Source organism: Anolis sagrei, chromosome 6 (assembly GCF_037176765.1).
Source record: "Anolis sagrei isolate rAnoSag1 chromosome 6, rAnoSag1.mat, whole genome shotgun sequence".
NCBI classification, from domain to species: Eukaryota; Metazoa; Chordata; class Lepidosauria; order Squamata; family Dactyloidae; genus Anolis; species Anolis sagrei.
The window spans coordinates 41,239,843-41,258,220 of record NC_090026.1 but is presented as its reverse complement, the minus strand read 5'-3'; the positions used below and the strand labels follow the sequence as shown (position 1 = coordinate 41,258,220).

Here is an 18,378-nt window from a genome sequence, read left to right as displayed (position 1 = left end):
ACGATCCCTTCCACACGGTCCCATATCCCAGGATCCTATACCAAATAATCTGTTTATCCCAGATTATCTGGAAGTGCAGATTCATATAATCCTGTTTAAAGCAGATAATCTGGGATCAGATCCTGGGGAACAGGGCAGTGTGGATCCATTTTACATGATAGCATTGTTGTCTTCTCTCACTTCTTCCTTTTAGGCCCCACCTACACTGCCATATCATCCATTATGAACTGCATTTAATCCAAATTCTAAAACTGGATTATACGGCAGTGCAAATGAGGCCTTTGGCTCCATCTAAACTGTACATTGCATGCATTTTGAACTGGATTATATGTTCAGTACAGACATATGGATGAGTCTACACTCACCCTACAATGCAGATCAACCTGCATGAAAGGTTCAGTGTGGATGGGGCCTGAGTTGTAAGTCCTGGGCAGTTGAGGTCTCCCTCCACAAAGGAATCCAAGGAAAGCGCCACATTCAAAAGAAACGGATACATTTATTCTAAGCAAAGATCTTTTAACACTAGACAGCAGACATTATAGAAATGGTTACAGAAAGTAAACAAAACAGACTATAGAATAATATTAAGTCACAATTGATGTCAGGGTTGCCCAACATGACAACCCTGGTTACAAAGCCTATACAACACAGACTATATGCCATGGCTCCATCTACACTGTCATAGAATCCAGTTTGAACCGCAGTTAATACGTATTCAGAAACTGAATTCTATGCCAGTGTCAATGGAGCCTAGAACCTTATGTACATTATCATTTCATGTAGTATGAACTCAGGCTGGATCTGCACTGCCCCATATCCCAGTTTCTGGTCCCAGACTATCTGCTTCTCCCAGGTTATCTGGCAGTGTAGACTCATATAATCCAGTTTAAAGCAGATAATCTGGGATCAGATTTTGGGCTATAGGGCAGTGTAGATCCAGCCTACATGGGAACATTGTCATCTTCTCTCACTTCCTCTTCTTAGGTCTCATCTAGGGTCCTTCTACACTTCCCTATAATCCAATAATAATTCCCTATAATCCATTCTAATTCCCTATAATATCAAGGCAGATAGTCCACATTTTCTGCTTTGAATTGGATTATCCGAATCAATCAACACTGCAAAATAATCCAGTAGAAAGCAGAGAACCTGGATTTTATAAAGCTGTGTAGAAGGGGCCCTACACTGCAATATAATCCAGGTTGAACCACAATTAACATGCATTCTGAAAATGGATTATATGGCAGTGTAGATGGGGCCTATAGCCTTACCTACACTGTCATTTCATGCAGGTAGAACTGTATAATATGGTCAGTGCAGACTCAGGCTGGATCTACCCTACCCTACTGGATTATATGAGTCTGGCAGTACAGACTCATATAATCCAGTTCAAATCAGATAATCTGGGATCAGATCCTGGGAGAGAGGGAAATATAGATCCAGCCTCATATGCAGCTCAACCTGCATGGAAGGGTCAGTGTGGATGGGGCCTGAGTTGCAGGTCCTGGGCAGTTTGGGTCTCCCTCCCAAAAGGAATCTAAAGAAAGTGCCAGATTAAAAAGAAAAGGGTACATTTATTCTAATAAGACATTAAAGAATACAATATTAGTCTACACAAATCCACAAGATAAAACTACAATACACAGACTAGGGGGCCTCTCTCACTGCGCTGTCCAAGGGCGTCTCTTCCCCTCCAGCGGCTGGGCTGTGAGTCCTGGGATTTGCAGAGGAGGGAGGGGGGCCTTGGAGACCCCCCTCTGCCAGAGAGGCCTGGGCCTCCCTCCCCTGCAAGCCCCAGATCCACAGGAGGCAGCCAGAGCAGCCAAAGGGGAAGAGCAGCGCTTCCACAGGGCAGGGGGATCCTCTCCTACACAAGAAAGACAATCATATTACATAGTAAATAACAGGAAACATACACTTTAAACTTTTACAATAAAGCGAAATATCCAAACACAGTTATCGAAGTCCTGTCTTCTCTCTTCTTGTTCTTACAGGCGCCAGTCAGGGTCCCTCAATGTCAAGCATCCCTCGATGGTCCCTCGATGGCCAGGGTCCTTCGCTGATCAGGGTCCCCCAATGTCAAGCGACCCACGATGGTCAGAGTCCCTCGTTGATCAGGGTCCCTCGATGTTCATGTCCCTCGATGAGTCACTGTCCCTTGGCGTCCTCCGTCCGGAAAGGCCCTGCAAGAACCACAAGCGGTGTCAGTGGGGAGCACTGTCCCTCCTCCTCCTGCTTCTCCTCCATGGCCCCCATCAGCCAGGCCTCCTTCCACGTGAGTCCAGGTGAGGCGGGGTGGGTGGGGGGCCCAAGGTGAACCCAAGGGGCATCAAGGCCCATCGGGAGACATAGCTCCAGAAGAGGGGGGATGGCCTCCTGCTTGACAGGTTTGTCCAGGAAAGTCACAGCCAGTAATGGGCCAGCCTTCCTCAGTGGCTACACTGGAAAATACAAATGCAATTCCAATGCAGCCCTTGGGGAAAGCTGGCCCATCAGTGGCTGTCACTTGCCTGGACAAACCTGTGAGCAAGGACAACCCCGAAGTAGTCACTCAAAGTCTAAAGCAGTGTTTCTCAGAGAGTTCCAGACAGCAGTTTAACCCAGTAACAATGACATTTTAAAAACGCGAATGTTCCCCTGTTCTAGACCATGGTTCTAGACCACCACCACCACCCCCCAAAAGTGTGTGCTTTCCTGGAGGAGAGGGTCCACATGCCCTGCCAGGATTTCCCGCAGGAAACCAGGACAAAGAAAAAAAACTTTAAATATCCCTTTAAAATAAATAAAATAACTCACCCTGCCACCATTTACCCTTCTCTGGAGTTCTGGGTCATGCCAATGGTGCACCAGGGGGGGGGGGCAGGACAGGAGCAATTTTCCTCCTCCTCCCTTCATGCATCATTGGTACGACCCAGGAGAACTCCAGAGAAATGGGGGGCAGATTGTTTTCCTTTTAGAAAGGCAGTTTTAAGAGCTTTGGGGAAGGGGTGTCTTACATTTCTGGGGCTCCAGAAGCCCAAGAAATCCAAGGTAGATTGTATAGAGAGGAACTGGAAGTCGCGCAGCACAATCTCCGGTCCCATCTACACAGCTCCCTCACCGGGAAAGACACAGGTCTTTTGAAAGACCCGTGTCTTTCCAGCAGTTAAATTACCTTGAACAAAGCAGAGTTCTCCTGCCTTGTGACAAATGCATTCGCGTTTATGTGGGCCGTCATCTGGACGCCTCTCAGAAAAACGCAGGAGGGCGCACGTTTTGTGTCCTATCTGGATAGCCCTTCAAATTGTGCTTCTCAACGTGTGTTGGAAGTCAGTCCAACACACGTTCCAACGTGTGTTGGAAGTTTGCTGAAATCCCAGTCAGCTTGCTAGCGATTAGGATGATATGAGTCAAAGCCCAAGAGCGCTTCCAGAGAGCTCTTTATCCCGGGAGCATCTGCGATTAAAATACGTGGATATTCCTGGGGGCCTGTCTACACCCATCCCTGAAAGCGCATGCTTTCTGGGGTGGGTGTCCAGGTGTTCTTCCGGGACTGGCCCAGCAGAACATCTGCAGACCCTAGCCTCCTACCCCACAGCCCCCAAAACCCTTTTAAAAGTAAAATAAACTTACTTAAATTTATTTTACTTTTAAAAAGGGGTTGGGGGCTGTGGGGGAGGAGGATGGGATTCCCATAGTTTTCCGGACTAATTTAGTCCGGAAAAATGACTGTAGTCCAGACACCGGAAGTAGTGGGTTTATCCTACAGCTTCCAAGAGGCACAAAATAAATCCACTAACTAATTAATTTTCCACACACCAAGGTTTCCCTGGTTTGTGGCAAATTAATTGAGGGTTGACCAGAATGTCATCTGGACAGCTTCCCCCTTTTTTGCAGAAGTTTCTACAATAAAGGGCCTGTCTGGAGGCAAGGTTGCCTCTGAAGACCTGATGCAGTCACCCCATATGTTACCTGTGGCTGGATGTGTGTTGCTAAATAATGCAGTCTGAACTTATAGATATTCCCCAGGAAAGGAGGGGGCTGTGACCCTGTGACCCATGACTTGACCTTTGCCCTCTTGACCCTTCTGATTGGGTGGGGGGAGGGGCTCAGGAGAAGGGAGGCCTGGCTGTGCCTGGAGGGAAGGGGGAGGAGGGGCGGCACCCATGGGTTGGGCAAGGGGAGGGAAGTGCCCTTGTGGGGATGCCACCTTGGAGGGAGGGAGGAAGCGGTAGTGGCATCCCAGGCCGAGGGGGAGGGGTCAGGGTGGGGGAGTCCGGAGGTCAAAGGAGGCGGAGCCCAGCCCAAGGGTTGGAATGAAGACCCAGGGAGCAGGTGGTGGCCCCTCCCCTCCAGGTCCCCCAATCCCCCACAGAACAGAACAGAGCTCAACAGAGGGGCCTGAAGGGGCCCAAGCAGTCTTCCTTCTCTGCTCTGCTCCAAGGGCCTCTGGTGGCAATGGGGCCCAGAGCGGGGGCGGTCCTTCTGCAAAGGGGCGGGGATTCCCTGGGCCAGGGCAGGGCAGACTCCCGCCTCCTTAACGCTACTTCCCTTTGGGGCTGCGGCACAGCTGGAGCGTAGCGGAGGTCTTCCTGTAACAAGCCGGGAGATCGTGATGTTCCTGCAAAGGACAGAGAAAGGAGGACTGGTTGAAGGAGACTCCTTTCTTTCTTCCTCAATTCCTCCCTCCTTCTCTCCTTCTCTCCTTCCTTGCTTACCTGTCCATCAGGCGGGTGGGCCCTTGGCGTACTCTGGGGGGTACCTTTCTCGCCCGCAGCCTGCCACCAAGCGCCGAAAAGCAGCTCGCAGCCCGTGTCGGGAGTGGAGGGCGGAGGCCCTGGCGAGGATGGCCTTGGTCTGCCAGCCAACTCTCCTGACTTCAGGGTCATGGTCAGCGAGGAGATCGGTCAGCCCTGGAAGGAAGGGAGGGAGGGAGGTCAGCAGGTGAGGGACGGAACACGGACTCCCCAGGACCCTCTCTTCCAAGGCCCAGTCCCTCTTGGGCTGACTTACAGGCCTCGTAGGTGCAGGTGTTCCTCTCAGTGCAGATGTTACTGTTCTTGTGAAGCACGTGACCTGGAGAGAAGGAAGGCGGCAGAGAAGAGAGGGACCATCTCCCTGAGCAAAGAGCATTCTGGAGCTCCCTGAACCCAATGCTACACCCAAGGGAGGGGGTGCCCCAGAGGAGGACAGGGAGGGGGCTTTGCAGGCAGAAGGAAGGGAGAGAAGGGGAGGAAGAGGTCCCTGATCTTTGCTCTCCCCCCAATAAGGCTCTGGGTTCCCAGAATGAGCTCGAAGGGCCCAGGGTGGAAGGAGAGGGGTCCTCTGGGGAAGAGGGCACTCCTACTGCCCCAGAAAGTGAGCTGGAAGCCAGGAATAGGCACTGATCACCCACCCCCCCGATCTCTTACCGAGCAACATGGCCGCTGCCTTCTTTGCCGAGGGAAGCTTGCTCTTGAGAAAAGGCAGGCAGCCATACACCTGCTCCTCCAACTCACTCCTGGAGCTGCAGTGCTGGATCTGGAGGAGAGAGAGAGATGAGGTCAAAAAAAGGGTTCCCTATGCCTGCCGGGCATAAGGCCCCCCTGACTCCCAGGCTTCAGGACGGGCACTGACCAGGCGCTTGGAGATTTTGTGGAGCAGCTCCTGCAGGCTGAAGGTCTCTCCCCCCAGAACGCTGTCCTTCAGGTGCCATCGCAGGACCTCCGCCGTCTCCCTGAGGGTCTCCCTCGCAGTCTTCAAAGAGGAGGAGGAGGAAGAGGGAAGGAGTCAGGCTCACTTGGCGGGCAAGTGACCCCTTCCTCTCCCCCTTGACCCCTGTCCTGAGCCCCAAGCGCTGGGCCTCCCTCCCACCTTGGCCACCTCCTTGTCCTCATCCTCCACGTGAACCAGCACCGTAAGGAGGTCGTGGATGGTCTTGCGCTCCTCATGTTGATGTTCCGGGCGCCAGAGAAGCTGCTGAAAGCATTCCAGGGCTGCCTTCCTGATCTTGGCCGCCTCCTGAAAAAACAAAGGAAAAGGAGACTTTCTTTCTCCCCCTTTCTTTGTGTGAAGCCCCTTCTCGGGGCTTGGGGAGAGGGGGAAGTCTACACCCCCCCCCCCAAAATGGACCAGGGGCCAAGACTCACGTGGTGGAAGAGAGGGCGGCATCCGGCAGCCAGGTGAGCCTTCGCAGGGCCCTGGTCTTCCTTGTGCAGCAGGGCCCCCAGCTGGCCAGCCAGGCCCAGGAACTCCAGCACGACGTTGATGTGGGGGGATTGCAGCCCCCCAAGGACCCCGTCCAGGAGCTCCTGGAGCCTCATGGTCTGCAAAGAGAGAGAAAGGAAGGCCATGCCTAAGAGGTCCCCTGCAGAGAACGCGTAGACACAGTCCTCCCCCCTGGATGGGGAAGGGACCTCCCAGGACCTTCTTCCAACAACTGCAAGAGCAAGGCCTGCTGGATCTAGACTCAGCTGGCCTTCTGTGTGGTGTGTGAAGCCGGGGCTGTGCCTGACTTACCTCCCTGTATGTCTTGCACAGAAGGAGAAGGCCCTGCCTGCTCTGATGTTGTACGGCCAGGCTGTGATGTTGGAGCCAGGCCATGAGCAGTGCCCAGGTCTTCTCCGGGGAGTGTGGGCGCTGGCCAGTGTGCAGCAGCTGAAAGAGAAGAGGAGAAGTGTGAAGAGCTGGAGCCAGGAAGGGAAGCACTGCCTCTCCTCTCCTCAACTCCCCCGCCTATCCTAAGGCCCCCTTCCAGCCCAAAACCCAGGCTGACTAACCCTCCTCACCTGGATATAGAAGGCCACCACTCCGGCCGAATGCTCCAGCGGCGCTTCTGTTTCCCAAGTGGAATACAGGTGCTGGAGCAGGGAGGAGGAGGACTTGAGGAAGCTCCTGGAAGACAAAAGGGACCCCGTGAGGGAAGGCAGCCAGAGAGACCAGGCTGTGCATCCTCCCCGAACCTCCTCCGGCCCTTGGCTCCTTACCGCAACTGGAGGGCCATTCCCTCAGGGCAGATGCTGAGGTCTTCTAGCATCTCCTTGGAGGTCCCCTTGAAAGACACCCGGGCCACCCTCTTCAGCAGCACTATGATTATCTTCGCCAGTTCTCTGCAAGAAAATGAAAGAAAAAAGTTTACTTCCCAGTGGAGGATTTGAGTCCCCCATCTGGCCCCCCAAAAGGCCTGGGAGCCCCACTGAGCCTCCCCCGCTCCTTACTCTGGAGGAACGTAGATGCTGCTCTGGTCCCTGCTGGGCGCCTCCAACCCAGGCCTTGTGACCTCGATGTAGTTGGTCACCAAGGCGAGCAGAAGCTCCAGGAACCACCCCTGCAGGCGACTGCTGTCCTTGATGTATCTCACGATCTTCCCGATGGCCCGCGTCGCTCTTGCCTGCGGAGGGAAAGGAGGAGGATTAAATGCCAGGAGGGCTCCTGCTGACGGCCAGGAAAGAGGGCCCCCTCTCCCTCCCAAGGCCCTCAAAGACAGGGTGCAGGAGGGGATGTCCTTACTGTGGCCGCATCCAAAGTGGAACTCCCCTGTTCTTTGCCCTCCTCGGCCAGCCAAGGGCCCTCCTTCACCTTGGCCAGGAACAGGTCGAGCGCCGCCTCCGCAGAGCAGTAAGGTGAATTGAGAACGGCGCACATCAATTCACCACACTCCCTGTGAATGAAGAGAGGGAAGAGGGAGCCAGGGTCAGGGTCAGGCTTGTCTCCAGCCCCATGGGGACAGGGGAGTGGCACCCCAGGCCCAGCTCTCTTACCTCCCACTGGACTCCAGATAGTGGTCTGTGGCCATCTTGAGATGTTTGCGGGCCACGTAATCCACAGCCCGCATAGCCTCTGCAGAGGAGGGACTGCAGAGGAGCTGGCACAGACGGTGAAGGTGTTCTTGCGCCTGTAAGGAAGAAAGAAGGGAAACAGTGGCACTCGGGAAACATGGAAAGTCTCCTGGGTCAAAAATGGAGGGAGGGGAATGTGTAGATGTGTAGGATGCCTGTTGGAAGGAATGGGGCATTGGGGTCCCAACATACCTTTCTTGTGGCTAAAGAGCAGCCTACCAGAACATCTCTAGGACACACCTGCCACCTGGAAGGTCTATGCAGGAGGCCCCTCTCTGCGTCCTGAGGAAGGCGTTGGACGATGCCTCCTCGGTGGTGGTCCCAGGCCTTGTGGGGGGAACTCTGGGCCTTACCTGCTCTAGGTCCATGGAGGACCATCTCCGAGGCTTCAGGGCCAGATCTTCCCCTTCCTCATGGCCCAGGGAGCTGGAAGAGAGGCATAAGGAGGTGAGGTCTGGTAGGCCAGGGACTGAGGACAAGGAGGGGCGCAATGGTCATCCCTCCTGGCAAAGAGCAACGCACCTGCTTGAACTGGGGAGAGGGTCCCACACCTCATCCTCCAGGCTGGGGATATCAGCTAACGTTGCCTCTTCGGGGTCCTGTAAAAGACAATTAGATAGAGAAGTGAAATTGGGGCAAAGGGGAAGGAATGGGAAGACAGCTCAGGGGAGGAAGACTAGAGTAGGAGGAAGAAGCTTAAAGGAGGGACAGGGAGAGGAAAAGAGGAGGGGATGAAGAGGAAGGAGCCCCCCCTTCGCCCGCCCCCTCCCCGCTCCCTTTCCTTCCTTACCCTTGATGTCTTCTCAGGGGGCTCATCGACACTGCAAGGAGAGAGAGAGACAAGGCAAGATCAGAAGACATCCTCTCCTCTCTCTCAGCTGGAACCCCCCCCCCCAAGCCCCCTAGAATAAGGCTGCACGCTGAAGACCCCCCTGGACACAATTGAGGGAGGGAGTGAGGGAGGGAGAGGATCTCTGACTGCGATGTGGCCCTGAACCTGGGATGTACCTCTCATTCTCGAGGTCCTGGGCCGCCCCCTCCTGCACCAACAGCTCCGAAGGAACACCAACGTCTTTGGAGCCCTATTGAGTGGGAAGAAGTGGGAAGTGAGGGCTGTGTTCTTTGCCAACCCCCCCCCCTTTCTCCCAAAGAGAATTGGACTGAAACCCCCAGCCTTCCTCCCCAGTGACACACTGCCTGGGGCTGTTTGGACTTGCACTCCAACAACAGTTGAGCACTGAAGGAGGCCTCTTCAGCAAAGAGCCACCTAGAACTCAAGGGGTCTTGGGATGGCCCTGAGCCCGAATCCATTTCCCAAAGGACGAATAGAGGCAATCCCCCCCTTTCCAGCCTCTTTTTTTCACTCACCAACTCCCTGGGTAGTTCTTTCTGTGGAGGAGTTGGGATTCTCTCCGATATGAAGCTGCTAGAAAGGCAAGGGGCAGAAGAGGAACTCAGCTTCTCCCTTCTATTCCCTCCAAGAGAGGCAAGCCCCATCCCAAGGATCTTGCCAGCCCATGGGAAGAAGGCAACATCCTGGGAGGGCCCCCTCCAGATATCCGGGCCCAAACCCCCCCAGACCCCAGCATGCCCTCTCCCCAAGGACATGGACAGGAGGTACCTCTCTGAAGTCTCGCAGATGGCCACCAGGCTGCTAGACTCCAAGGGGAGGTCCTCTCTCCCCAGAAACTGCAGAGAAAGGAAGGGGGGGGGTCTCAAGACTTTACTGAAGAAGGGCTTTTCCTTCTGCCACAATCTTTCTGCTGGGATTTGCAGTCAAACAACTCCTGAGGGCTCCAGGATTCCCACCCCTCTTCAGAGAAGGCCCACCTGGGGACCACAACGGAATAGCCCTATGTTCTTAACAGCAATGCATCAGGGCCATTACTCGACATCTTCAGTATTTCTCTTGGTTCTATAGGAAGCTGCTAGTTAGTAGAAAGCAGGAATCTTTCTCAGTCTTATTTGCAGATACCTCTGATTAAGACTGGGACTTAATACTGTATGTAGGAGCATGATGTCCCATATTCATATCCCAGACAAGCCCTGTACATTTTGGCCAGTGTGCTACAGTGGTCTGAGCTTTGGACCGCAATCGTAGATGCCAGGATTTGAATCTCCACTTTCCCATCAAAATCCACTTTCTTGGTCGCAGAGGAAGGCAAAAACAATCTCCTCTGAACAAATCTGGCCAAGAAAACCTCACGATAGGTTTGTCTCAAGGCTGCTTTAATTCTGAAAGGACTTTCAAAACACCACAGGCTCACCGGATATATGACGGCCTGGAATGCAACCTCTTACGAGAGAGAATTCACACCATCCGCAAAGAACTCGCAAACATAGATAAGGAACTGTTGCACCTCCATATCAACATCCGCCAGAAGATGAATTCTCAGGACTGGGACAAAATAGATAACCTCACTTACAGAAAAATGGAGAAAAACATGGTTGTCCACACCAACAGACAAAAACAAAAATTCCACAAACGCCAAAAGCAACACCCGAAACCAGAAGTGGATACATCGCGGACCATCATCAACCTGACAGACAGACAATTCTCTGAAGACCAAGTATCCATACTAGCGAAAGGTGGAAATTTTGCTGTAACTGCCACCAGTATCCCAGTAAAAAACATCATTGCCAATGTCGAATCAGCAATTTATCGCCTCCCTGAGGAAGAAGCAAGAGGGGAAACAGCAAGGATCCTGAAAAAGGCAAAACTTCCCTCCAGTAACATAACAAGGGAGGAAAGACAAGCCATCAGAGACCTCAACTCAGATCCTGATAACATCATTCTCCCAGTAGACAAGGGGAATGCTATACAGAACAATACAAGGAGAAGATCAGAAAACTCTTGGATCCTATTATATACAGAAAACTTAAAAAAAGACCCAACTTCCAAAATAACCAGAAAAATCAACATAGAATCAAAGAATCAAAGAGTTAGAAGAGACCTCATGGGCCATCCAGTCCAACCCCCTGCCAAGAAGCAGGAATATTGCATTCAAATCACCCCTGACAGATGGCCATCCAGCCTCTGCTTAAAAGCTTCCAACTCCTCAATAAACTTCGGCATACGACAACGGCTATGTAAATCGGAAGCCCTTCCACCTAGGCTTTATGGACTCCCAAAAATCCATGAGGACTCCACCCCACTCAGACCCATCGTGAGTGCCATTGGATCCCCCACATACAACTTAGCAAAACTTCTTGTAGCACAGTTACAAAGCCATATTGGGCTCACTACACTCTACATCAAGGACTCAGCCCACTTCATAGAAAAAATCAGCAATCTCAAGCTAAATACCAACGATAAACTGATCAGCTTTGATGTGGTGTCTCTATTTACAATGGTCCTGCTAGCAGACCCCATGGCACCAATCAACCAGAAGTTCCCAGAAGACATCACAGCTCTGTTTCACCATTGCCTCACCACCAGCTACTTTCAGTGGGACAATGAATAGTACAAACAGAAAGATGGAGTAGCTATGGGGAGCCCCCTCAACCCGGTCATAGCTAATTTCTACATGGAACACTTTGAAAAACAAGCCCTGGAAACAGCAACAAAAAGCCCACGATATGGTTCAGATATGTGGATGACACTTTCACGATTTGGAGCCATAGAGAAGAAGAACTAAACAGGTTCCTGGACCGTCTTAACAGCATCCACCCAAACATCCAATTCACCATGGAAAAAGAAAATGAAGAAAAACTGCCTTTTCTAGATGTCCTAGTCATCCGCAAACCGGATCAACAATTGGGTCACACCGTTTACAGAAACCCCACACACAGAGATAGATATCTACATACAAACTCCAACCATCACCCAAGTCAAAAAAGAAGCACCATTAAAGCCTTGGCAGACTGTGCAAAAAGAATCTGTGAACCCTACCTCCTCCAAGATGAACTGAACCACCTAAACTGGGCTCTACAGGCCAATGGATACTACACCTCAGACATCAGAAGAGCTGCAAGACCGAGAACAAGCTACGAGAGTAAAGACAAAGATTCACCCAGAGGAAACGTGTTCTTGCAATACATCAAGGGAACCACTGACCGCATTGGGAAGCTGATGAGGAAACACAATATACAGACCCACCAAGAAAATCCAACAAATGCTACGTTCGGCAATGGACAAAAGGGATCCTCTCACTTCTGCAGGAGTCTACCGTATACCATGCAGCTGTGGACAAGTCTACATAGGGACCACCAAACGCAGCATTGCCCGGACACAAATCAAGGAGCATGAAAGGCACTGCAGACTACTTCAACCAGAGAAGTCAGCCATTGCAGAGCACCTGATGAACCAACCTGGACACAGCATATTATTTGAGAACACAGAAATGCTGGACCACTGTAGCAACCACCATGTCAGACTACTCAGAGAAGCCACTGAAATCCTCAAGCATGTGGACAATTTCAACAGAAAGGAGGAAACCATGAAAATGGACAAAATCTGGCTACGTGTATTAAAAAACTCTAAAATTACAACAGCAAAACAACAGAGAGGAAACAAACAAGGACATCTAATCACCTCTCAACAAAACATTCTCCCAGGCACTGCCAGGCCATCAAATGCTAATCAAGGTAGTCAGTTGAAACATTCACACCTAGCTCGAACAGACAAGAGTTCTTTGTCCCACCCTGGTCATTCCACAGATATATATAAACCCATTTTCCTAGTTCCAACAGACCTCATTACCTCTGAGGATGCTCGCCATAGATGCAGGTGAAACTTCAGGAGATAATGCCTCTAGAACATGACCATATAGCCCGAAAAAACCTACAACAACCCAGAATAGCCCTACTTTCTTAGATACTGACCACTGCCTTGGCCCAGCTTCCGTGAGAGACAAGGAGCGAATGAGATGGAGGAACCCAAGGGGAAATGGTGGCCATCTTCTTTTACCCAAGTCAGAAAAGAAGCCGTGGCAGAGCATGCAAAAAGAATCTGCAAACCCCACCTCCTCCAAGGCGAATTGAACTATCTAAACTGGGCTCACCGGGCCTATGGCTACTTCACCACTGACATCAGAAGAGCTGCAAGACTGAGAACGAGCCACGAGAGTAAAGACAAAGATCCACCCAGAGGAAACGTGTTCTTACCATACATCAAGGGAACCACTGACCACAGAGAAAGAAGCTGATGAACAAACACAACCTACAAACTATCTATTAGGCTTGGGTAACAACGGAAAAATTTGGTTCTAAACTCGTTTCGTTTTTAGGGGGGCCCTTGCGTTTCGTTTTTTTAAAGAATTCCGAAATTTTCCTTTAAAAAAGTTCAAAATATACAAAATTTCGTAAAATTATGAATTGATTCGTTAATGGCGGACGCGATTGCGCAATATGCTAAAAAAACCTCCAAATGGGACAGGGGGAACTTCTGAAGCTTCCCTCTCCCTCTGTTGTTGACTGTTGGGGTGATAATTTACATTTTATCATTGATAAAACAAACAACAACTATAAAACTTGCACCAGACATACGGAAATAATTACGAAACAATTACGAAACAATTTCAAAACAATTTTGAACCAATTACGAAACAATTACGAAACAATACGAAATAAATTGGAAAAATTGTTTCGATTTTTAATTACTCCTCACAGTAGTCCTGCATGGCTCAATATTGGATCATAAGCTACTTTAAATACGAATTAATAACGAATTACGAAATTAACGAACGAAACTGCCCAAACCTACTATCTATAGACCCACTAAGAAAATCCAACAAATGCTATGTTCAGCAAAGGATAAGAGAGATCCTCTCACCTCTGCAGGAGCTGCCGTATGCCATGCAGCTGTGGACAAGTCTACATAGAGACCACCAAATGCAGCCTTGCCCAGACACAAATCAAGGAACATGAAAGGCACTGCAGACTAATTCAACCCAAGACTTCAGCAGAGCACCTGATGAACCAACCTGGACACAGCATATTATTTGAGAACACAGAAATGCTGGACCACTGTAGCAACCACCATGTCAGACTACACAGGGAAGCCATTGAAATCTCCAACCATGTGGGCAATTTCAACAGAAAGGAGGGAACCATGAAAATAAACAAAACCTGGCTACCAGTATTTAAAAATACTGTAAAATCAGGACAGTAAGTAAAAAACAACACTCAAAAGACAGGGGAATTCCAGACTGGAAACAATCAGGGCCAGCTAAGCACATCCCAACAAAGGAATCCCCCTGGCAGGAAACAGCCAAGCCTTGAGCTGCAAGGTTATTCAATGCTAATCGAGGTGATCATTTTCAACATTCACGCTTGCCTCAAACAGACAGGAAACAATCAGGGCCAGCTAAGCACCTCCCAACAAAGGATTCCCCAAGGATGCTTGCCATAGATGGGGCAAAACGTCAGGAGAGAATGCTTCTGGAACATGGACATACAGTCCGGAAAACTCAAAGCAACCCACTTCTTCAATGGCTTTGCCCAGAACTAGACACAGGGTTATTCCAGGTGAAGAGGTCTGACCAAAGCAGAAGGGAGTGGGACTAGGACGTCCCTCCATCTCAACCCTGGGCTTCCATTGATGCAGCCTAGAACAGCGTGGACTTGGAAAGCTGCTGCAATAGACTTGACTCAGGTTCAATCTGCGGTCAGTTAAGACAACTAATTCCGTTTCATATGGACTGTGGTCAAGTCAGAGGTCACCCATCCCATATCTAGGCATTTCATCTTTATTGCTGGAGCCCCCGGTGCCGCAGTGGGTTAAACCGCTGTGCCGGCAGGACTGAAGACCAACAGGCCACAGGTTCGAATCCGGGGAGAGGCGGATGAGCTCCCTCTATCAGCTCCAGCTCCTCATCCGGGGACACGAGAGAAGCCTCCCACAAGGATGATAAAACATCAAATCATCCGGGCATCCCCTGGGCAACGTCCTTGCAGACAGCCAATTCTTTCACACCAGAAGCGACTTGCAATTTCTCAGGTCGCTCCTGACACGACAAAAAAAAAATCTTCATTACCCAAGTCTAGTACCCTACAGTTCTCCCAGTTGAAACCCATTTTGTTAATATTGGCCCACCTTTTAAATCTCTGATGTTCCTTTTGGTCACTTTTTCATATGATTTTTTTTAATTTCATGAATCGGCCATGTAATTATTTATTTATCTATTTATTTAAGATGTTTCTACCCGGCCTTTTTCCGCAGTCGGACCCAAGGTGAATTACAGCATATAAAACATACAATACAGAAGTCAAAACATAGTTAAAATCCAATAGAATCATAGAATCATAGAGTTGGAAGAGACCTCGTGGGCCCTCCAGTCCAACCCCCTTCCAAGAAGCAGGACAATTGCGTTCAAAGCACCCCCAACAGATGGCCATCCAGCCTCTGTTTAAAAGCCTCCAAAGAAGGAGCCTCCACCACACTCCGGGGCAGAGAGTTCCACTGCTGAACGGCTCTCACAGTCAGGAGGTTCTTCCTAATGTTCAGGTAGAATCTCCTTTCTTGTAGTTTGAAGCCTCTGTTCCGCATCCTAGTCTCCAGGACAGTAGAAAACAAGCTTGCTCCCTCCTCCCTATGACTTCCTCTCACATAGTTATACATGGCTATCATGTCTCCTCTCAGCCTTCTCTTCTTCAGGCTAAACATGTCAAGCTCTTTAGGCCGCTCCTCATAGGGCCTGTTCTCCAGACCCCTGATCATTTTAGTCGCCCTCCTCTGGACACATTTCAGCTTGTCAATATCTCCAATTTTGGCGCCCAGAATTGGACACAATATTCCAGGTGTGGTCTAACCAAGGCAGAAAAGAGGGGTGGCATGACTTCCCTGGATCTAGACACTAGACTCCTATTGATGCAGGACAAAATCCCATTGGTTTTTTTTGCCGCCGCATCACCTTGTTGGCTTATGTTTAACTTGTTGTCCATGAGGACCCAAAGATCTTTTTCACACGTACTGCTCTCGAGCCATGCGTCCCCCATTCTGTATCTTTGCCTTTTATTTCATTCTATCAATCATATCCTACCCAAAGAAAGACTCTGTGTCTGTGGCGCCACCAGTGCCGGTTGACAGTCTGAACCACATATTACATAACTACTGTTTGTATGAAAAAGAAAGGAAACAACATTTATGGCCTTTCGTTTGTCATAAAATGAGCTGGGATGCAACGGCCAAAACCACATTTATACTAGCTGGTTATAACCCTGTTTTAACAACAAAAGTTGCCCTTTATTTGTATAACACATCTAAAAGGTGTACCGTATATACTCGAATATAAGCCGAGTTTTTCAGCCCTATTTTTGGGCTCAAAAAGTCCCCTTCGGCTTATATTTGAATCAAGCCGAGCAGCGGAGCCTGGGGGCTTCAAAGCTGGCTGGCCTTCGCTTCCATGAGGAGGTGGACGAATGGCGGCTGCAGGGGCAGCGGAGCCCGCAGGAGAGCCTTGAGCTTCCTTTTTCAGCCTCGGGCCAGAGAAGAGGCTGGCAAGCGCACCCACCACCGCTTCCGGCGAGGCTACCTTGGGTCTCCATTTGTAAGGAAGGAGGCAGCCTCGTCGGAAGGGGCGGTGGCAGCAGGTGCACTCGCCAGCCAGGTGGCCTCGCCAAAAGTGAGGTCGCGTGGAGCTGGTTGCGGAGGGCAGCAGAAACCAGTGCAGGCCTTTGCAGCCAGCGCAGGCTTCCACAGGTCTTCGCAGACACAGAAGGCAGGGAGGCAGACAGGCTGCTGCAAGTGGAGGTCCTTCTCTGCTCCGTCGGCTGTGTCCTCCGCTCGCTCCTGCAGAGGCGTGCGCAGTGAGAGGAGGATGCAGCCGACGCCGCGGAGGAGGACCTCCGCTTGCAGCAGCCTGCCTGTCTGCCTGACTTCTGTGGCTGTGGAGGCCTGCGGAAGCCAGCACAGGCCTCCATAGCCAGCTCCATTCAGCTTTCACTCGGCCTCACTGCCTGCCCGCCTGCCGGCTTTCTGAGACCAGGAGGTGTCCTACTAAGATCGTGCTTTTGCTGCATGAAGGAGGTTGGATTAGATAGCCTTTAGAGCTCCCTTCCAAATCTATTATTTTTATTCATATTAATATTAAGACTGGATGGCCATCTGTTGGGGGTGCTTTATTGTGCTTTCCCTGCATGAAGGCAGAATGAAGGGGGTTGGACTAGATGGCCTTTAGAGCTCCCTTCCAACTCTATTTATTACTATTCTTATTAATATTAATATTAATATTAAGGCTGAATGGCCATCTGTTGGGGGTGCTTTGATTGTGCCTTCCCTGCATGAAGGCAGAATGAAGGGGGTTGGACTAGATGGCTCTTTAGAGTCCCCTTCCAATTCTAGGATTCTATGAAAGGAGTCTTAGAACCACGAACTGAACATGAGACAATAGTGTGATGCTGCAGCTGAAAAGGCCAGTGCCGTTCTAGGCTGCATCAATAGGAACCTGCGAGAAGGCAAAAGGGAACTGATATGACATTTTACCTCGGATGGTTTTTAAATTCCTTTTAATGATAATTAATGCAACTGTTTATTTTAACTCATTCTACCATGTTTAGTATTGTCTTTTGTTTAAATTTTTTATAGTTTTTTGTTTATATAGGCATTTAATGTTTGCCTGTTACTATGTTGGAAGCCAGCCTGAGTCCCCATTATTATAAAGTTACTGTTCATACCATATTGCTTTTTTTGCCCCCCCCCCCCCTTTTCCATCTACATGGCTTGTTTACTGTTTTACTTTGAAATATGGCAAATATTCAAAACCATTTAACCTGCTGATGTCTCAATTAATGTAATTTTAATAATAATGTATCTATTTTTTATTTTGAAATTTACCAGTAGCGGCTGCATTTCCCACCCTCGGCTTATACTCGAGTCAATAAGTTTTCCCTTTTTTTGGGATAAAATTAGGTGCCTCGGCTTATATTCGGGTCGGCTTATACTCAAGTATATACGGCTAAAAGAAGTATATTGATCAAATTAGTACACAGTATAAGGGGGATGAGGACATTTGATGTATAAACAAGGTATATTTAGTTACAAGTTGGCCACCCACACTTTTTCCCTCTGTACTTGTATATTTATATTTTTACTCAGACTAGATGTATACTGTATGCTGTGTTTACATCGTGTGTTTTGATGAATCGACTGATCAATAAAAATTGTTTTGGATAGATAGATAGATAGATAGATAGATAGATAGGAGTAACACCTTAAAAATGGTCCCACATCTATAGAACCTATCTTGTTTATAACTTGGGGACTACCTGTATTTCTAAAAGGCCACCTTCCTCTTACCTCAAATGCTGGCAGTACTTGGATGAAGCATGTCCGGAGAGAGGGCTCCTCCGCGCAAGTTCCTTGTGGCTCTGAAGAGCTGAAAGGGGCAAGAGAAAGCCACAAAGTGTGAGAGACTGGGGCAGCCCATCCCATCCAGGGGTCCTGCAAGCCCCCCGTCCCCTCCCTTCAACAGGGACCAGGCTGATGGTCCAGGAAGTCCACGGGGCACCATGAGGGCATCCGTCTTCTCCACTCCAAGGGACTCTAGCAAGGGATTGACCCTTGGAACTGGCTGCCACTGGGAGAGAGGGTGGGAGAGGGAGAGTGCTAGCAACTGGGGTCTGCATGCAGACTGAGTGGCAG

The 18,378-nt window shown here is 49.9% G+C and overlaps 1 protein-coding gene and 2 long non-coding RNA genes across 3 annotated transcripts; all 3 read right to left on the bottom strand.

Moving 5' to 3' along the window:
- Positions 1 to 4,103: 4,103 nt before the first annotated feature.
- LOC137097259 (uncharacterized) lies at positions 4,104 to 5,085 on the bottom strand. Its single transcript, XR_010910092.1, has 3 exons — positions 4,993 to 5,085; positions 4,698 to 4,892; positions 4,104 to 4,600 (listed from the first exon to the last, which is right to left on the bottom strand). It is a non-coding gene; the product is annotated as an uncharacterized lncRNA (long non-coding RNA).
- A 237-nt stretch (positions 5,086 to 5,322) lies between these two features.
- On the bottom strand, positions 5,323 to 6,559 carry LOC137097431 (uncharacterized). Its single transcript, XM_067470544.1, has 5 exons — positions 6,478 to 6,559; positions 6,108 to 6,284; positions 5,833 to 5,979; positions 5,596 to 5,715; positions 5,323 to 5,499 (listed from the first exon to the last, which is right to left on the bottom strand). Exons 2-5 carry the CDS (start codon positions 6,279 to 6,281, stop codon positions 5,323 to 5,325), a joined length of 618 nt encoding a protein of 205 aa, XP_067326645.1. The 5' UTR covers positions 6,282 to 6,284; positions 6,478 to 6,559.
- A 2,251-nt stretch (positions 6,560 to 8,810) lies between these two features.
- Positions 8,811 to 18,092, bottom strand: LOC137097258 (uncharacterized). The gene is made up of 4 exons (XR_010910091.1): positions 18,034 to 18,092; positions 9,418 to 9,485; positions 9,165 to 9,222; positions 8,811 to 8,878 (listed from the first exon to the last, which is right to left on the bottom strand). It is a non-coding gene; the product is annotated as an uncharacterized lncRNA (long non-coding RNA).
- Between the last annotated feature and the right edge of the window lie 286 nt (positions 18,093 to 18,378).

What these genes read in the sequence shown, in the direction of transcription:
- LOC137097431 (XM_067470544.1), bottom strand. Translation starts at nt 6,281, where the DNA reads ATGAGGCTCCAGGAGCTCCTGGACGGGGTCCTTGGGGGGCTGCAATCC. An exon ending in GCCGCCCTCTCTTCCACCAC is followed by an intron (nt 5,980 to 6,107) that starts GTGAGTCTTGGC and finishes TTGTTTTTTCAG; the next exon opens with GAGGCGGCCAAGATCAGGAA. An exon ending in AGGACAAGGAGGTGGCCAAG is followed by an intron (nt 5,716 to 5,832) that starts GTGGGAGGGAGG and finishes TCCTCTTTGAAG; the next exon opens with ACTGCGAGGGAGACCCTCAG.